The sequence below is a fragment of the Azolla caroliniana genome, unplaced genomic scaffold, assembly GCF_043228905.1.
Source record: "Azolla caroliniana isolate FFs.n. ecotype wild unplaced genomic scaffold, voAzoCaro1.0.p SCAF_20, whole genome shotgun sequence".
Classification (NCBI taxonomy): domain Eukaryota; kingdom Viridiplantae; phylum Streptophyta; class Polypodiopsida; order Salviniales; family Salviniaceae; genus Azolla; species Azolla caroliniana.
Window position 1 is genome coordinate 3997539 of NW_028230455.1, and position 20093 is coordinate 4017631.

Sequence of the window (20093 nt, forward strand, 5' to 3'; positions counted from 1 at the left end):
TGTTTGCATCTCATTTGGGATTCCAATGTGTCAAAGGCATTTTGACAAACTATTGTATATCATGAATCCATGTGCACTACCTAGGGCAAGAGAGTGTGCCATATTTTGTTACTTTACCAGCATCAGAAAGTTAAAGCATGTGCACCAAATGGCAGCACATACTTGGCCATGGGAAACCAAAGAGAGAGAGAGAGAGATCTGAGAGAGTGAGAGTGAGATAGAGAGATCATAGTTGGTTGATGTGAAGTAATGGCTGGAGCAAGCACCCATGTTGGAACGATAACAGAGAGTGAGCTCTTGAAATATGATGGATCGAACCCTTCTCTTCCCATATATGTAGCGATAAAGAAACGAATATTTGATGTGTCAAGTGCGCAAGGTTTTTATGGGCCACGAGGATCGTATGCAGTGTTTGCAGGGAAAGATGCAAGTAGGGCACTTGCCAAAATGTCTACAAAAGAAGAAGATGCCATTGGGTCACTGGAGGGTTTGACAGAGAAGGAATTGAAAGTTCTGGATGATTGGGAAAAGAAATTCGAGGACAAGTACCCAGTGGTTGGGTTTCTTGAATGATTTTTCCATACTGTGCTTATTGAGAACATTTAGCCTTCATGGACTCTGTAATGAGGGCTGTAAAGCTGTGCTGATTAATTATAACAGTTTCCACACACAACTGTTAACAGATTGACTATCATATAATACTTATTCCATTCAACGATCTAAAATATAAAAATTTATGTTTTGGGGACATTTGCGTTCTTAAGTCTCACTTTAATGAAGCTTTTGGTATGTGTATTTAAGGATATAATATTCTCTACATTTGAAAGGTTTTGTTTCCTGCCTAATGTAAAATTGGAAAGCTCTAATGTTGTTTCACAATTAATCCTAAATGAACTAGTTAAATTGCGATGTTTTCTCATCTGCATTCAACAATTTTTATTTAGTTTTTGCATTACTTCATCTATTCCTTTAATTTCATTGGCAACATATCAAAGAGGACCAATGTGTGCAAAGCTGACTTACATTAAACAAATCTTGTAATGGGTGTGTTCTTTGTTTATTAGTGAGATACTGGGTCTCCGTTTTTACCAGGCTGTCTCAAGAGAAAATAGTGATGGATGAACCACAAAAACTTAGCCCTCCTGTGTTTCACTTTACCTCTGGTTCTTAGATATTGAAAATTGTGCTTGATAAGTAATTTTCTTAATTATGTCTGTATGCTTGATTAATTATTCACACTAAAGCACGATTTAGAATTATTGTGCATGGGATCATCATGTAGGCATTGGTAGGGCCTTTTTAGAAATTTTTAGTGAGCTTTGATGCAACTCCTACCAATCGGTTTGCTACTTTTATGAATGCTCCTTGTCATTTACGTGCTATCATGCTGACCCTAATTGCTATTTCTGCACTCCCCCTCACATGCTGGTTTTTCGTAATGGATTGGTAGCTAAACTTTTCTTTTCTTGTGAATTTGTGAAATTAAATAGAATTCCCAAGGGTCGTGATTGTTTATAAATGGATAAAGCTTCAAGTTTTATAAATGGATAAAGCTTCAAGTTTTATAAATGGATAAAGTTGCAAGTTTTTATCAATTTATTCCTATGTGTTTTCAATAACTTCTCCTTGTGGTACACGTATACTACTATCGAGGAACATTTTGTTCAATTTCATTATTTATAACTCCCATGTGTATTCGTTCCCATTGGTTATATTGTCTTCATTTTAATGTCCATTCACAGGTTTTCAAGTCCAAGGAAACACACCCTTGCCAACTCCAAATTGCTTCCATTGTGGTAACTTCCTATGTGTTGATTCTCTTTTTGCCACATTATATAACAATCGAAGAACAATTTTTCACTTTCAACTTTGTGTATTTTTTGGTGTTTTGACATGTATATATATTATTATGAACATTTTGGTTGACTTTTGACCTAGAAAACCCTAATGCCTACTCACATGTACATTCATTTTAATGGCCATTCTTGGTTCCCAAGTCCATGCAAACACAACCATGCCTATTCTAGTACTTTCATTGTGGTTTCAACTCCAAGCATGATCATCATGAAGCCTCACGGTTTGGTTTTTGTCGTTTTTGCTTTAATTGGGAAGAGAGTCTTCTCTTAATATATTTTTGTCAAGATTCACTCAACAACAGTGTTGGGCAAAGTCTTTAGCCCCTAGCGGAAATTTTCTTGCTTATGAACCTAATTGAAATTTTGAAATTTTGACCGGCCACTTTCCTACACGTGATTATGTCAACCGACGTTGAATTTTTGTTTTAGCACATACCAAATCAAATAAAGTTTTTTTAGCACAATACCAAATCAAATAAATCACAAACAAAAATAGTGCTTTCTTTCGCCTTTCCTATTTTTTTGTGGGCCATAATGTAGAGTATGTAAGAGTAGCATAATCTATGGATTCAATTTACAACCTATTTGGGGGTACTGATCTGAGCTCTCAATCCCCCGAGTTGATAGAAGGCTAACAACATAGCACCAAAAACATAAAGAGGTTACTTTTGGGGAAGGGGGTGACACAAGAAGGAAGAAGACGACACAATAGAAATGCCATCACTCTTGTATTATTTGCCAGTTACAACGTTGTCAAAAACTATATACATATAATGTCGGATGGATCTTATCCTAGACAACAACAATATTATCTTTACATACACAAAACACCATTTACAACAATTGTAAATATAAAATTCTCATCATTTAAAACTCTTAGATCACATTTAAAACTCATCATTTGTGATTTGAATGACATTTCAATTCTTATATAAAATTCTCAACTAGGGTAATGACATAATCGCCAATTACATAATCCAAGGGTTATCAAGGCTTTTTTTGACAACCCTAACATGAATTTCCAAATTTTTTCCTGAGAGGTGCACTTTAAGATGCATAAATCTATGGATGGTACACTAATGTATTTGATTAATTTAAGAGAGCAAGCTTACTTATCCCAACCACGACTTCAACTCCAAGTACAACAACAGTGTATGTTGTTGATCCCCAGTTTTGTTTCCTTTGTACTTTTACTCCTATTCTTCCATGTTGGAACTCAATATCACTCTAGGATTCTCGAGGAATACTTTTCTTTGCCACTCCTTGAGTGTAGTTTAAATGAAGCTTTAGAACCTGAATAGAATTGTGTTTTAAGACACTATTGAATGACTTTCTGAATAAAATAAACTTTGAATATTGCCAAAACTTGAGCTACACCAAGAAATATATTTGAACATGGAGTTAACTTGACTGACAAACAAGTATATATTTTGCTCAGGACTAACCTAACATGATTAAAACCTCAAACCATTAAACTAATCCGCCTCTCTAATTTTAAGATAATTTAGGAAAGAGACTGTCAATTGTGCTAGCCAAATGGCCTGATAAATAACTGAACTAGCAATGAGCATAATACCTTGGCACCTGAAAATCTTGCATAATTTATAACATTCATAAGATCATCATTAGTAGCTAGGATTACACGGTCACCTTCAACGTCTTCATATTGCATGTCAATGTGACACAATAAATCACTTGATACCAATTAGCAAACTACAGTTTGGAGCAAAAAAAATTACCTTTATATGTGATGATTTTACTGACATCAAAATCATCACCAAGTCTTTGTGCTATTGTAGAAATTAGTTTTGTCAAGTTCTCAATTCCGAAACATTCAACATTCACATAACTTCAATTCCAAGTCAAGGGCTCTAAAACCATAACCCATTTAGCATGTAAACTTTAAAATGAAAATACCACTTTTGAAATGATGAACGTTGCCCATGGTTTCCTATTATATTTCATGCATGAAAAGAGAACTCATGCAATATTTCCCAAACAATGTTGTCAAGAACAATATGCAAAGATAAGTATGTTAAGGAACAACCAACCAACACACACTTTTGCAGCTAGATTGTAGATGTGGAGAGATTTTCAGATAGTAGCTCCATTCTTCATAACATTAACCATGTGGCCTCTTCCAGTGGACTGCAAAATCTTATCCTGTTCACAATAAAGGAAAAAACAAAATACAAATATCAAGTTTTGCAATACCCTATTACATATGAGGAGGTGATTGGCCTGCGAGAAAGAGACCAAATAATCAAACAACATTTGAGAAACGATGGAGAATGAGACGCAGAAATAATTGAGCGAGATTGGGAGAAGAGGAATTTGATCTATCCACTTGCTGTTTTCAACCACATTACCTACATATCCCCCAAGTAAAGAGTTTTATCTGCCATATGGTTATGGTGGTTCTTATCCTCTTGCTACTTATTCTCCACTGACCTATACCCAACCCCATAGCCAATTGTAGCCTCCCCAATCTCAAGGTGTATCATCTACCTATCCACCTTCATATCATCCGACCACCAAAGGTGATGTAAATTACCCACACCCATATCCCCCTAACTTAGATGGTGCCTATCTACCTGCCTATCCACCTCTAACTGGTGTAACCTATCCAACTTCAAGATGCCCTTCATCTGAGAAATTAAGTGGTTATCTAGTGAATCTTTATCTTATATTAGAGGTCTTGACAAAGATAAGGACAAAGCGAAAGGCAAAGAGCACAATGACAAAGACAAGAATGACACATCGCATTGTGCTTTGCACATAATCCCTTCTTTCTGTATATAAAATTTTCCAAACATTAAATTTGTGAAAAGAGCAGAATGCACCAACCTGTGTATCTGGCTCCCACTTCCATGCATCCTTTAGTTTTCCTATCTCGCCCTTTTGTGGATTAATAAGAGAGCTTAGTGTGGCTTCTTCTTTTCCAACCATACTCAACATAGAGATCCTACAAAAGAGCAAGAATTAGTTGATATTGTATATTGTGACAAACGTGTTAAAATACTACAACTTCCCTTGAAGAGCAGAGAAAGAATTTAAGTACACACAGAAAGCAACAACACACTGAGAATCTATGCAGATGTGCGATGAAGTAGTACATACACACAAGTAGGACGAATGAAAGAATTACAGAGAGAGAGAGAGAGAGAGAGAGAGAGAGAGAGAGAGAGAGAGAGAGAGAGAGAGAGAGAGAGAGAGAGAGAGAGAGAGAGAGACTCAAGGGTTGTCATGATTATTCGTGATTCATTTTGTCCACATATAGTCTATAATAATCCATATGGACGTTTTTTGGTGATGGAAGTCACTTAGTATTTTGAGGATTTGATATGGTTGGTAGGAATCTATGCACCCAAAAATACTAATCAACACATTGAGTTATGGTCTTCAATGTATCCACGGTTATTAGTGGGACGTGTTGGTTTGTTAATGGGTGATTTTAATGTGTGTTGATGCTTCACAATCTACTTCACGATTCTCATTGATGGATTCTCCTAAGCAAGCAGTTTGGGACAAATTGACATCATAGGTTTTGAAGTTGGATGTATGGAAATGGTTGCATCAAGATGAGGTTGGCTTTACATTTTAGTCTATGCAATACAAGGAAACATGGAGTAGGTTAGATAGAATGTATGTTATGCATGATGAGTCCTTTTTGCTAGAGATGCTTAATATGTCAATTATGCAAGAGGTTGTGACATTGGATCATTTTCCCATATGTTTTGAGTTTAATAAACATGGGGTAGATATGTACAAAACATTGCTTCAACGAGTTCCTTTGAAGTTTAATTCTTCTTTATTATTACATTCTTTATTTGATACCTATATGCAACAAATTTTTGGCATGTTTTCAAAACAAGTTATTTCAAATGGATGGCATGCATGGGATACAACACTACAAAACATCAATGATATTCATCGTATGTATGGCATGACTAATGCTAAAAGACGTAAGAAATTGATTGATAAGTTTTCATATATTCTTACACGGTGCAATGTACTATTGATGAATAATCCACATGATGAAGAGCTTTTGGATGTTCAAGTTCAAGTGCAGGACATTGTGAAGAATGTCTTGTCAAAGTTATCAACAGACAAGACTATGTCAATTAAAGGAGGGATTTATAGATAATCAATCACAATCTCATATGTTTTTTCAAGGATTAAGACCACCATATGCTCGTTCAAATGTGGTACAAATTAAGATAGGGGACGACATTGTTGTAGACCCAGTCAAGGTTATTGAGTTATGTATTACTCATTTTAAGAATTTGATTGGGCTAGAGTTGATTATTAATGAGTATTTCTTGAAAGCACGATAAGAGTTTTATAATGTAATTGGGAGTGCCGTGAATACAAATATTTGTCAAGAATTGGATGCTGATTTTGAAGAAGCTGAGGTGGAAAAGGTATTGTTACACCTTCCAAATGGTAAAAGCCTTGGCTGGGATGATGTTACAAATGACGTTTTAAAGAAGTATGCTAGCATGCGTAAGAGTCCATTCACACAAATGTTTCAACAATATTGGGATTCTGGTTTCATGCCTGAGAGCTGGAAGGTGGACTTAATCAAATTGATACCAAAGGTACCATCTCCAGAGTCATTTCATCAATGGAGGCCTATTTCATTGATGGGAGGGTTGTACAAAGTGTTTGCAAAGATATTATCCAACAGACTTAAGAAGTTCTTACCTCAACTTATTCAGCCATCTCAATATGGTTTTATTACAGGTAGAAATATATTGCATAATGTTTTGAATGTTCAAATGGTGACCGATTATGCTCGACATACACATCAAGAAATTGTTATGGTGCAATTAGATTTGGAAAAAGCATATGATCATGTTAATTGGTCTTTCCTCTAAGGTGTAATGTATAATATAGGGTTTGGTCCTCGTATGTGTCGACTTATCTTTTTGCTAGGGCAAAATGCAACCTCTTGTGTGATGCTTAATGGCGGAGTCACTCCGAAAGTGTTTCTTACTAGATCCGTGTGGCAAGGATGTCCACTAAGCCCATTGTTATTTGCTATTGTTACACATCCTTTGTTAGTAATGTTGTCAAATCTTGCGGCTAGTGGTGATATTGTGGGCTTGCATCTTCCTTTTGGTAGACAATTGGTGGCACAAGCATTGGCAGATGATTCTTTTATTTTTTACAAGCCTCAAAAGAAAATCTTAAAAGGAGTATGCAAGTTTGGGATCAATTTGCTTTGGCTTTAGGGTTGTATATAAACTGGAGGAAGTCTCGGCTTATTTCTTGTACGAAGAGTGATTTGGAATGTTTGGGATGGCGAGGGTCAGTGATTACACGAGGTTCAATTTATCGACATTTGGGTTATCCATTGGGCATTGATGTTACAAATGTTCAATTGATTGATTGGATTGGTCGTAAATTGAGGGACAAATTTATGTATTGGAAGTCTCAATTATGGCCCTTTCATGTACGACTCAAAGTGGTGCAATCTATCTTGATACCCATGTTATTATATTTTTTGCCTTTACTTCCTTGGACTAAGAAGGCATTACAAAGCATGTTACAACCTATTCGGTTCATGTTGTGGCAGAAGGGAGTTACATGGATTTCATGGGACCATTTGGCTATTCCTAAAAGGTTAGGTGGTGCAGCAATATTGGATTTGGAAAGGCATTTGATGACTCGTAGATTTACATTATTACGAGATATATGTCAACAAGATCAACCATGGATATCTATGATGCAATATTTTATTGAGCATGAAGGATTGGTGGATGGGAAAACAAAGATTCAAGCATCATGGCGGTCACTACTGAATGGAAGTATTCCTCTAAAGATTTGACATTCTATATGTGGACAACATTTGGTAAGATCGTGGCAAGATGCATTATCTCTTTTTGAATGGGGACCATAAAGTGATCGAGAATATTGTAATTCATTACAAAACGAATTGCTTGTTTCTTCTTGAGTGTTGTTTTGGCATGGGAAAGAGAAGTTGAGATCTCAATTCAATCGTTTATTTCGATTGGGGATTGTACATTTGGAAGATGTAGTTATGTATTCCCCCAAATTATGGATTTATTTGGGAGAAATTACATGATATGCCATTGTTGCAAGGATCTTTGCCATTGAAAACCAATTTTACACCTTGGGTAGATTGGCGGTTACAAGATGGTACACGCTTGTTACAGGTCACTACAAATATATTGTATCATCATGTGATGGCATCATTATCTTGGCTATCTCCTAAAACAATGAAGGAGTGGAATGTATATAAGTCAGATGCAAGGTGGTGGAAAATATCACAACATGGTTGGCATTCCCATCTACCATTTCGTGCAAAGGTATTTATATGGAGAGTCATGATTGGTGGGCTCCCATTAGGTTCGGCCTTAAAGAGACGAGGACTAGGGTCTGGCACTTGTTTCTTTTGCACCGTTCCATTAGATGATAGTACACATAGGTTTATTAAATGTCCTGTAGCGTGTACCATTTGGAAGTACGTATCGGACATTTGGCAAGTTTTAACCCATTGTTGTTTGAGACCTCAACAATGGGTTTTTTCTCAATATGTTCAAAATGGATCAAATGATAAGATGGAGATATTGTTCAAATTTTTACGTTATTGGGGTCTACAACACAATTGGAATATGCATAATGCTTTCATGTTTGATAATAAACATGGGGTGAAAGCCTATATAAAGAAGCTTAAAGGTATTCTCATGTGGAATTTTTGGATGTTAGAGAATGTGGGGATCATTTCCTCAAATGCATATCTAGGTTTTTTAGTAGCATTACAGAACGTCCCTCTCCCTACATAGGGATATGATAGGTAGAGGAGACTAAGATGTGTTGTAACTATGTGGATTTTACATACAATTAATATAATTGTGTGCTTTTACCAAGAGAGAGAGAGAGAGAGAGAGAGAGAGAGAGAGAGAGATAATACCTTGGTAGCCATGGCAAAACAAGAGCAAATAGAGAAGGAGATCGTCCTTCTCCATTTGCTTGGTAGCCATGGTGAAACAAGAGCAAATGTAGAAGTAGAACATACACACAAGCAGGACGAATGAAAGAATGAGAGAGAGAGAGAGAGATATAATACCTTGGTAGCCATGGCAAAACAAGAGCAAATAGAGAAGGAGATCGTCCTTCTCCATTTGCTTGGTAGCCGTGGTGAAACAAGAGCAAATGTAGAAGTAGAACATACACACAAGCAGGACAAATGAAAGAATTAGAGAGAGAGAGAGAGAGAGAATACCGAGGGCCTAGTAGCCATGGTGAAGCAAGAGCATAAAGCTTTGCAGAAAAAGGGTGGGGGGCTTTGCTTGTTCCGGTTTTTCTAAATAAACAAACCACTTTGTGTGGCTTGTCATATGGTTTGACGCTCCGGAATCAACATAGCATACCTCATTCGGTTTCGAGGTTCTTGTCTTCATCGAATTGGCTTTGTGTTTCATCACAAAAGCCGGGCCCAATCCATGTCCAGAACTGGATCCTTCTGGTCTCTCCGCGTAGTGCGAGCTTTGTCGATTTCCCCGACCGGCCTTGTCGGATCCGGATTTGTCCGAATTAGCGCGCTTCTTCCAACACTCGCTCTCCTTGTGGCCCTTCCAGCCACAGTACCAACATTCCGTTGCGGTCTTCTCTTGCCAGTTTCCGGCACCTCTTTGACTCCCCATGCTTGTGGAGGGTCTGGAACTGTTGTCGGCACCATCATTGTGCTTCCGATTTCGCTCTTTTTGGCCGCTTCCATTGTGTACCGATTTGCCTCATCCACCACGATCGCGGGCCCGATCTGCCTTCGTGTACAACATCCTATTGTTGGTGTGCTTGCTCGTTGATGCACCCACGTGGTTCTCCTCTACTAGGAGTATCGACTGTAAGTCGAAAAACAAGGGCATATTCTCCCTTGTACAAAACGCCGTCCGGAATGCTCCGAACTTTGACACCAGGCCCCTGAGACAAACCTGCACCATCTCATCTTCCTCGATGGTCACGTTGATAGAGGCAAGTGAGTCGCAAATGTCTTTGATCTGGGTCGTGTAGTCAGCCACCGACATGTCCTTTTGTTGAACATTTCTCAACTCTTGTCGGAGTTGCAGCTTCCGGGCCGTGGTGCTTGAGATGAAGACCTTCAAGTTTGCCCAAGCTTCCTTCTGCGTCTTGGTGTCCTGGATATGGCTCAGTAGCTGATCGCCAAAACTAGACGCAAAGCAATACATAACTCTGCTTGTTCCCAAGTCAGGAAGTCCTTGTGTGTGGCATCAGGCGCTGAATCGTTAGCTCCGTCGACATAACTCCAGTAATAGTGCCCGAGTAGGTACTGGTGCATCTTGTACGACCAAGATGCATAGTTGGATCTGTCGAGCTTCTTCATCGGGAGCACGCTAGCCTTTCCTTGGTCCATATTTTCCTTCTGTCTGTTCTTTACTTGGTGTTAGGGTTTCTCTTCAGAAATCGCTCGTCGGCTACAGAGGTTCTCAACCCTCACGCTCTGATATCACGTAGAAGTGAATATGCGGAAGCTAAGACACAACCGGGTCATCTGGACAGCAACAGAATACAGACACAAGTTTAATGGAAAACTTACACAAGAGAGAGAGAGAGACAGAGTTAGAGTAGAACACACTCAATTCAAAAATAATAACACTTTGTGTGTACATATAATGTGCTCAGTGAGAACTTTTATGCAAGTTCTTACACGGACTAACAGAAATACTAACAACTACTTCAATTCTCATACGAGCGACTGACACTGACTCCCAATCATATTCATACGTACTAGGCTAGATTCGTAGGCCTCTAACGGTCTACCGGTTCCAATCCGATCCAGCTCCTAATTCTGGTTAACATCCAGACAACGATCCAGCTCTTCATTCTGGGCACCGATCCGGCTTTGGCTTATTTAGCCGATCCGGATTCGGTCGATCTTGTTCTTTCAACACTAGATCCGGATCAGTATCCGAAGCGGAGAACCGGATTGGTGTTTGGATAGATCTGTATCCGAAACCTAGAGTCGGAACGGGGAACTGGATCGTACTTTGGAATAGTGAGAACCAATAGGCCGTTGGGGCCTACGGTTTGATCCTAGTACGTAGGCATATTACTTGGAGTTAGTGTCAGTCGCTTGTATGAGCATTTAAGTACATGTCAGTACTTCTGTCAGTCCTTTAAAGGACTTGTATAAAAAGTGTTCTGCAGGACAGTTGTATGTACAACGTGTTATTATTTTTTGAATTGAGTTTATGTTGTTCTGCTCTCTGTCTCTGTCTCTCTCGTGTATTCAAGCTTTCCATTAAACCTCTGTTCTGTGTTATGTTGTTATCCGGAATAGCCGGTTTTGTCTTAGCTTCTGCACAATATCTTGTACAACCTTGTTGTCAACCATCCGGTCGGCATGACTAGTTGGTCCTATCTTCAACCTGGATCACATTTGCAAAACTATCGACTCACCATGACATTGACTATCGGCTCCCAGCCCGACCAGTCGGCTCCTCCCATAGGAGGGACATATTCCTAACAATAAGGAACCTTGGTCATGAATTCCTTGTCCTCATCAAATGTGGGGCAATCACACGTGCTCAACTTTACATATGTCGGCAATGGAGTGCTCAATGGCTTTGCATTCTCCATATTAAACCTCTTGAGTACTTTGGATATGTACTCAGCCTGAGACAAGTAAATACATAGTTTACTCCTATCACAAGTGTTGAGCGGCAAGCTCAACCGGAGCCGGATCGGCTGAATAAGCCGGAGCCGGTAAGCGAGACGGATCGGGCGAAACGGATCGGTATGACGGTGAGCAACCGAACCGGCAAGCAGTAGAAGCCGGGTGCAATCCGTAACCGGCAGTCCAATCGGAAGCCTAGTATAGGATAGACTACTAGGTAGCTATAGTCTCGTAGTAAGTATCAGATGCTCGTGTGAGCATTGAAGTACATGGTACTTCTGTCAGTCCCAAGAGGACTTGTATAAATAGTGCTACTTAGCACAGTGTGTATACAGAGTCTTGATATAATTTTGAAATTACGTTCTGCTCTCTCTGTCTCTCTCTCTCTCTCTCTCTGTGTTGTTCTCTGTTTTACGCTTCCGCAAACACTCACGTTTACATGGTATCAGAGCGCGAGGGTTGAGAACCTCTGCTGCAGACATTTACTCTTGAGAAGAAAATCCTAACAGGTCGAAAACAGACACAGTAGAAGACATGGATAGAGGCATGGCTACGTCGCTCCCGGTGGAGAAGCTCGACAGGAGCAACTACGCATCCTGGTCTTACAAGATGCACCAGTACCTGCTTGGACACGGGTACTAGAGTTATGTCGAAGGAGTGAATGATGCGGCACCCGACTCGGCACACAAGGACTTCCCGGTATGGGAACAGGTGGCAAGCAGGGTGATGTACTGCTTCGCGTCCAGTGTCGGCGATCAGCTGCTCAGCCACATCCGTGACGCCAAGACACCGAAGGATGCTTGGGGGAACCTGAAAAAGGTTTTCGCCACAAGCACCACTGCCCGGAAGCTGCAACTCAGATAGGAGTTGAGCAATGTTCGACAGAAGAACATGTCCGTGGCAGACTACACGGGCCGGATAAAGGAGATCTGCGACTCGCTCGCCTCTATCAATGTTACTGTAGAGGAAGACGAGATGGTGCAGGTATGTCTCGGAGGCCTGGCGTCCAAGTTCGGAGCGTTTCGGACTGCGGTGTGTACAAGGGAGAATACGCCCTCATTCTTCGACTTACAGTTGATGCTCCTTGTAGAGGAGAACCACGCCGGTGCATCTACCAGTGCATCCCCGGACAACCGAATGTTGTACGCGGGAACGGATCGGTTCCGTGGGCGTGGTGGAAGAGGAGGTTCGGCACGCAATAGAGGCGGCCGGCAAGAGCAGGAACGGAGGCACTATGAGTGTGCCGACAACAGTTCCGGGACTTCCACAAGCAGGGGGAGTCAAGGCAGTGCCGGAGGCCGGCAAGACAAATCCGCTACAAAATGCTGGTACTGTGGCAAAAAAGGCCACAGGGAAAGCGAGTGCTAGAGAAAGCGTGTCGATTCGGACAAATCCGGATCCGGCAAGACCGGTAAGGATGGCTAGCAAAACTCGCACTACGCAAACGGATTAGGAGGATCCAGAACCAGAAAGGCCGGTAAGGGGCCAGCCTTGGTGATGAATCACAAGGCAAACTCAATGAAGAAGACCACTTCCAAAACGGAGGAAGTGTGGTATGTTGATTCCGGCACGTCGAACCACATGACGAGCCACAAAGAGTGGTTCTCCTTTCTGGAGAAACTGGATCGACTAGGAGTAGTCGAAACCGGAGACGACACTCCTCACCCAATCGTGCACGTCGGAGAAGTCCCTCTAAGCCACGTCGGATAGAAAGGGAAGCTGATGAACGTATTACACGTTCCGACAATCACGAAGAACCTGGTGTCCGTCGGTCAGATTGTCGACCAGGGGATGCAGGTGCGGTTTACGCACCTCGGGTGCTTCATTGAGGATGAGGGCGAAGTCATTGCGCAAGGGCGCAGAGACGGGAGGATGTTTATCCTCAACACCAATGACTTTGGCACCGCTCTGTTCGCGAAACGACAGAAGGTCGAGTCGGACATCGACCTGTGGCACAAGCGGATAGGCCACGTCAACTATCGGAGGCTTCAAGACCTGCAAATGAAACAAGTCGTTTTTGGTTTGCCGAAGTTCAGCGGCCGGAGAGCCGAAATCTGTGAAGCCTGCCAACTTGGGAAGCAACACCGGCTTCCATTCCCCACTGAACGGAACTGGAGCCGTAACAAGCTCGATCTCATCCATTCGGATGTGTGGGGACTGGCACAAAGTGTAAGCCTTGGCGGGAGCCAATACTTCGTCTCCTTCATCGACGACTATACTCGACATACTTGGATCTACCTCATTGAGCGGAAGAGCGAAGTCTTCGACTGTTTCCGGAGCCTCCAGAAGATGGTGGAACGGGAATCGGAGAGGAAGATCAAATGCCTTTGGTCGGATGGCGGAAAGGAATATTTTTCCGGCCAATTCACTAGTTATCTGCAGCAGAAGGGAATTCGGCGAGAGTTCAGCTGCAGATACACACCGGAGCAAAACGGTGTGGCCGAAAGGAAGAACCGGACACTCGTCGAAGCGGCAAGGGCAATGCTGGAGGAGAAGAGCATGCCTCGGTTCTACTGGGCAGAGGCGGTCCGAATGGCCGTCTACATACAAAACCGAATTGGTGACAAGGTGTCAACTCATGAGCTGTATTTCGGGCGCAAGCCGAACTTAAGACACCTTCCGATATTCGGCAACATAGCGTATGTGCATGTGCCGGATCAGAAGCGGAGAAAGCTGGATGCAAAATCGGAAAAATGCATCCTAGTCGGCTATGCTCAAGAGCAAAAGGGGTATAAGTGCTATAACCCCCAGACGAAGGAAGCCCGAGTTAGCCGGGATGTCGAGTTCGATGAATCGGCATCCTGGTACTCCGTACTGACTCCGACTTCCGATCCCGACCCAATGTCGGAAGATCAAGCCAGTGAGCCTGAATCAGCCCTGGCAGAGGATGATGAAGCCGGGACTCAAGATGAGAGTCCGGAATCGTTACGGTTGAGTGGACCTAACGAGTGACTGAGTCAGTTGGACCGGTCGGATGAAGAGACGGCAAGTGGTGGAGACTCTGTCGTGCTCTCCCCACGCAAGGAACCGAGGAAACGGTTCACGCGCAAAGAGAAAGGGAAGAGGAAGATGCCGGAATTCGAAACCGGCAACGATGAGTCGGATCAGTGCGTATCCGACTCCGGAAAGGAGAAAGGTGGATCTTCGGCAACGAAGACCGAACTGGCCAAGAAGGGCCCCAAATCAGGTGACAGTGCGTTGCGCCGATCAACCCGCCAGAAGGATCCTGTCATGTGGTACGGGTACAATGAATACATGGCGCATCACTATGCGTACATGACTAAGGTGACAGAAGTGCGTGAGCCGGAGAGCTACGCAGAAGCGGCAAAGGACGCAAATTGGCGTGCCGCTATGGACGAAGAAATGCGGGCACTAGATGCCAACGAAACTTGGGACCTAGTTGATCCTCCCCGTCACTGTAAACCGATCGGATGCAAGTGGGTGTACAAGGTCAAGTACAACGTTGACGGTTCTGTTAACTGGTACAAAGCCCGGTTAGTGGCGAAGGGATACGCGCAGACCCACGGAATCGACTACGACGAGACCTTCGCTCCTGTGGCGAAGATGACGACGGTTCGTGTGGTACTGGCGGTTGCTGTGGCAAGGGGGTGGCATCTTCACTAGATGGATGTGAAGAACGCCTTCCTTCAAGGAGAGCTTGAAGAAGAAGTCCTTATGACTCAGCCCCCCGGATTTCAATCGGAGATGAACAAGTCGGTGGTATGCCGACTGAAGAAGTCACTTTACGGCTTGAAGCAAGCCCCCTGAGCTTGGAACGAGAAGATCACGCACCGGTTGCGTAAGCTGGGGTTTGCTGTCTCTAAGTCGGACTCTTCGTTGTTCATCCGGCTAGGCTTTGACGGTCCGGTATGTATACTCTTGTATGTGGATGATTTAGTCATCACCGGACCGGGTCTTCCTGAAATCAACCGCGTCAAGTCCCAGTTGTCGGACGCATTCGAAATGAAGGACCTGGGGGACCTTCATTATTTTCTTGGGATCAAAGTGATCCGGACCCCCGACGGCATATTGCTCTCACAACGACATTACGTGTTGAATATGCTGTATAAGTTCGGCATGACGGATTGCCGACTTGTCTCCACACCCTTGGACCGGAACCAAAAGCTCTGTCCCAACTCCGGACCGGCCTGCAATGAGAAATGGTTCCGACAGGTTGTCGGAAGCCTGATCTACTTAACCATCACCCGCCCCGACATCAGCTATCCGGTCGGCATGGTAAGTCAGTTCATGCAGAAGCCGACCATGGAGCACCTTCAGTGCGCGCAACGAATATTACGGTATGTCAGCGGCACTAAGAACCGGGGACTGCTATACCGGCGAGGTATACCCGAAGAGCTTGTCGGTTACAAAGATGCTGACTGGGCCGGCGATGCGTCTGATCGCCGCTCCACTTCCGAATACATGTTCTCCATAGGTAGCGCGGCCGTTGCGTGGAGCAGCAAGAAGCAACCCACAGTGGATTTGTCAAGCACTGAGGCTGAGTACCAGGCTGCTACCGTTGCCACTTGTGAAGCCATCTGGCTTCGGCGACTGCTGCAAGACTTGCGGATCGAGGTACCGACCCCGATCCCGATTTACTGCGATAACATGAGCAACCTGTAGCTCGCCAGGAACCCTGTGTTCCATGCTCGCACAAAGCACATCGAGGTGCACTACCACTTCGTGCATGAGCGGGTTCTGAGCGGTGAAGTTGACCTACGGTATGTTCATACGGATCGGCAGGTTGCCGACATCTTCACCAAGCTGCTCGGATCGGACAAGTTGCAGCACTTTACCGACATGCTTGGTATTCAGCATCTCGACGTGCCGCACTTGAGGGGGAGAAGCAAGGGCAAAGTCTCTACCGAAATGGGCAAAGGCCAAAACATTGTTGAACCCGTCGGTAAGAGGAGAGCCGGAAGAAGAGGAGACAAGAAGATGAAGGAAGCTGAGTCGACGAAGGAAGTCGACACATCCGAACTGGTCGGGGCAAGCGGCTGTGAAGAAGAGTTGTGCACTCAGGAAGAGAAGTGCATGCTGTGCGGAGGTCATCACGATGGTACTGACCATGATGCGGAGTCGAATGAAGAATTCGATTTCGGTTCACCGGCTGAAGAAGCCGAGGGAAGCATGGAGAAGGCCAAGACTCGGAAGTGGTCCGATGTGGTGAGAGGCCTGAAGCCGGAAGTCGAATCGGAGTGTACCGATTCGGACAAGAGCTCGAACGAGTCGGAGACAGCTGACTCGGATCAACAGATGGATCCGGACGAGTCGGATCAACTAAAGGCCAAGAGGACACGGACACAGCGGAAGTCGATGCCATCGTGGGAGAACCGACGGATCGGCAAGCGCCAGAGTCACAGCAACGTGAGTGCTGAGATGGGCCTATTGAGCAGACATGCCGACCGAGAGGGTCGAGGCGCGCAGAACCAAAGGGGTCGCGGCAAACGGGACCGGACCGGACGATAGAGCGCGAGCAAGGCGGAGTGACGCCAGGAGGAGTCGGTTGAAAGAACCGACTGCCACAGAGGTCGACACTACGACCCCACCTCAGGTTGAGCTTGAGGGGGAGTGTTGAGCGGCAAGCTCAACCGGAGCCAGATCGGCTGAATAAGCCGGAGCCGGTAAGCGAGACGGATCGGGCAAAACGGATCGGTATGACGGTGAGCAACCGAACCGGCAAGCAGTAGAAGCCGGGTGCAATCCGTAATCGGCAGTCCAATCGGAAGCCTAGTATAGGATAGACTACTAGGTAGCTATAGTCTCGTAGTAAGTGCCAGATGCTCGTGTGAGCATTGAAGTACATGATACTTTTGTCATTCCCAAGAGGACTTGTATAAATAGTGCTACTTAGCACAGTGTGTATACAGAGTCTTGATATAATTTTGAAATTACATTCCGCTCTCTCTGTCTCTCTGTCTGTCTCTCTCTCTCTGTGTTGTTCTCTGTTTTACGCTTCCGCAAACACTCACGTTTACAACAAGTAATACGCATACCAAGAATATGTTTTGCGTCTCCCAAATCCTTCATGTCAAAAGTCTGACTCAAGTTTTTCTTCAAAAAGGATATCTCACCCTTGTTTTTACCAATGATAAGCATGTCATCAACATAGAGTATCAACATAATAGAACTCTCATTTGAACATTTTTTCGTATAAAGACAAGGATCTTCATAAAAGCATCAAACTTTTGGTACCACAATCTTGGGGACTACTTAAGCCCATACGTACAAGCTCTTCTTGAGTTTACATACCAAGTATTATTTTCTTGAGACTTCATAACCTTTTGGTTGTTCCATATAGATCTCCTCATCAAGATCCCCATGTAAGAAAGCAATATTTACATCCATTTGGACTAATTCTAAGTCTTGATTCATAGCCAATGCAAGCAACATACGCAATGTAGTCATCTTAACTACAAGAGAGAAAATCTCATCAAAATCAACTCCTTGTTCTTGCTTGAAACCTTTTGCTACCAAGCGTGCTTTGTATTTTGGAGAAGTCCTATCATATGTATATTTATACTTGTACACCCACTTGCATGGTAATGCTTTCCTATCCTTAGGCAAAGGTACTAAATCCTTTTACTACCAAGTGTGCTTTGTAGTTTGTGTCGAGAATCGTGACCGGCCACAACCGGTCTCGCATTCGGATGTTCAGGTGGAGGGAACGTAAAATAGAATGCACTCAAACAGAGTATGAAAACAGAAATAGCACAAGAGACAGAGACACACAATTTTAACGTGGAAACCCGAAATGGAAAAACCACGGGGGTCCAGAAACCCCGAGAAACAGAATCACTATGCTAAAAGGAGGAGTACAACTAGAAGCTCTGAGGCAACGACCTCGAGATTCTACTTCGTCAACAGATGGCTATTGAGTTACACACGCTCTCACTCTCACTCACTTACAATTAGACCGTTGCACGGGCAACGACCTTCTCAGTAGCCCTTTTAACAACTACGCATAATAATAATAACATTATGATTTCCCTAAGTATTTATACTAGTACACCTTTTGGGTTATTTACAAGTGTAGCCCATAAGGCATATTTAGACTATTTACAAGTATAGTCTTCCGAGTTGGCTGTCTACACGATTTCGGTTTTGGCCTCGGCCTATCGACTTTGGTTGAGTTTCTCATCAACTCGGCTCTTCTCTTCCCATCTGGGGGGACCCGTTTCCTAACAAAATCCCCCTTCACTCCAACATGGGGTACTGTACCAATCCGATCTTCCGTCGGCACGCGCTCAACTTTTCGGCTGGTAACACTTTAGTCAACATATCTTATCCATTTTCGGCTGTGTGGACCTTCACTAGAGCGAACTCCCTTTCTTCTACCCTCTCCAAGAGCCAATGATACCTCCGTTGGATGTGCTTTGTCCTCGAGTGGTAGGCGGCATTTTTTGCAAGGTGGATGACACTCTGATTATCACAATAGAGTCGGAATTCTTCTTGCCAAATTCCTAGCTCACTGATAAACTCCTTCATCCATACAATTTCCTTGTCGGCTTCCGCCGCGACCATGTACTCGCCACGTCCTTCTGCAATCTCGATTTCCACGAGACAGCCCCCCCTACATACCTCATTACGTATCCGGATGTGGATCGGCTGGTATCTGCATCAGCCCACATGTCAGAATTCGTGTAGCCTTCCAATGTGGGGTTACCTAAGCCGAAACGAAGACACACGCTCGAGGTGCCTCTCAGGTACCGAAATATCCATTTCACGGCAGCCCAATGCTCTTTCCCGGGATTGCTCATATATCGGCAGACCACTCCGACGGCGTATCCAATGTCCGGCCTGGTACACACCATTGCGTACATCAGGCTTCCAACTGCCGAGGCATAGGGGACTTTTGACATGTCAGCCTTTTCGGTTTTCGATTTCGGACATTGATCTTTACTCAACTTGCACTTCGTCGGCAGTGTTGAGCCAACCGGTTTCGCGCCTTCCATGCCGAATCTCTGGAGCACCTTTGTCACATATTTCTCCTATGACAGCCATAGCAATTTCTTTGTTCTATCCCGAACAATGTGCATACTCAGGATTTGCTTTGCCGGACCCATATCCTTCATCGAGAATGACTCGTTCAAGGCCTTCTTTAGTGCTCGGATCTTCATATGGTCCCGTCTGACAATAAGCATATCTTCCACATACAACAAAAGGATGAGGAAATCTCCTCCATCGAACTTCTTCACAAATACGCAGTGATCGGCCTACGTTTTGTGGTACCCGTTTTCGGTCATGAAGGATTCAAATTTTCGGTACCATTGCCGTGGAGCCTGCTTCAACCCATACAGGCTCTTCCTCAATCGGCATACCAGGTTTTCTTTACCTTTCATTACGAATCCTTCCAGTTGTTGCATATATATCTCCTCTTTGAGATCTCCATGCAGAAACGCCGTCTTGACATCCAATTGTTTGACTTCGAGATCCATGTTGGCTGAAATCCACGCCCTTCTTCTGTTGAAATCCTTTTACGACAATTCGTGCTTTGTATCTGGGTAGATTTCGGCCATCTCCTGGTTTCAACTTGTATACCCACTTATTTTGGAGTGCATTCTTCCCCTTTG

General features: G+C 43.6%; 1 protein-coding gene across 1 annotated transcript; it reads left to right on the forward strand.

Annotated features, from left to right (window-relative positions):
- The first annotated feature begins 207 nt into the window (after window positions 1-207).
- On the forward strand, window positions 208-748 carry MAPR2 (membrane-associated progesterone binding protein 2). The gene has a single exon (XM_087335954.1). The coding sequence runs from the start codon at window positions 250-252 to the stop codon at window positions 571-573; it is 324 nt and encodes a 107-aa protein (XP_087192080.1). The 5' UTR covers window positions 208-249; the 3' UTR covers window positions 574-748.
- The last annotated feature ends 19345 nt before the right edge of the window (window positions 749-20093 follow it).

Bases quoted from the DNA above. Each gene is read 5' to 3' on its own strand.
- MAPR2 (XM_087335954.1), top strand. From the start codon at position 250: ATGGCTGGAGCAAGCACCCATGTTGGAACGATAACAGAGAGTGAGCTC.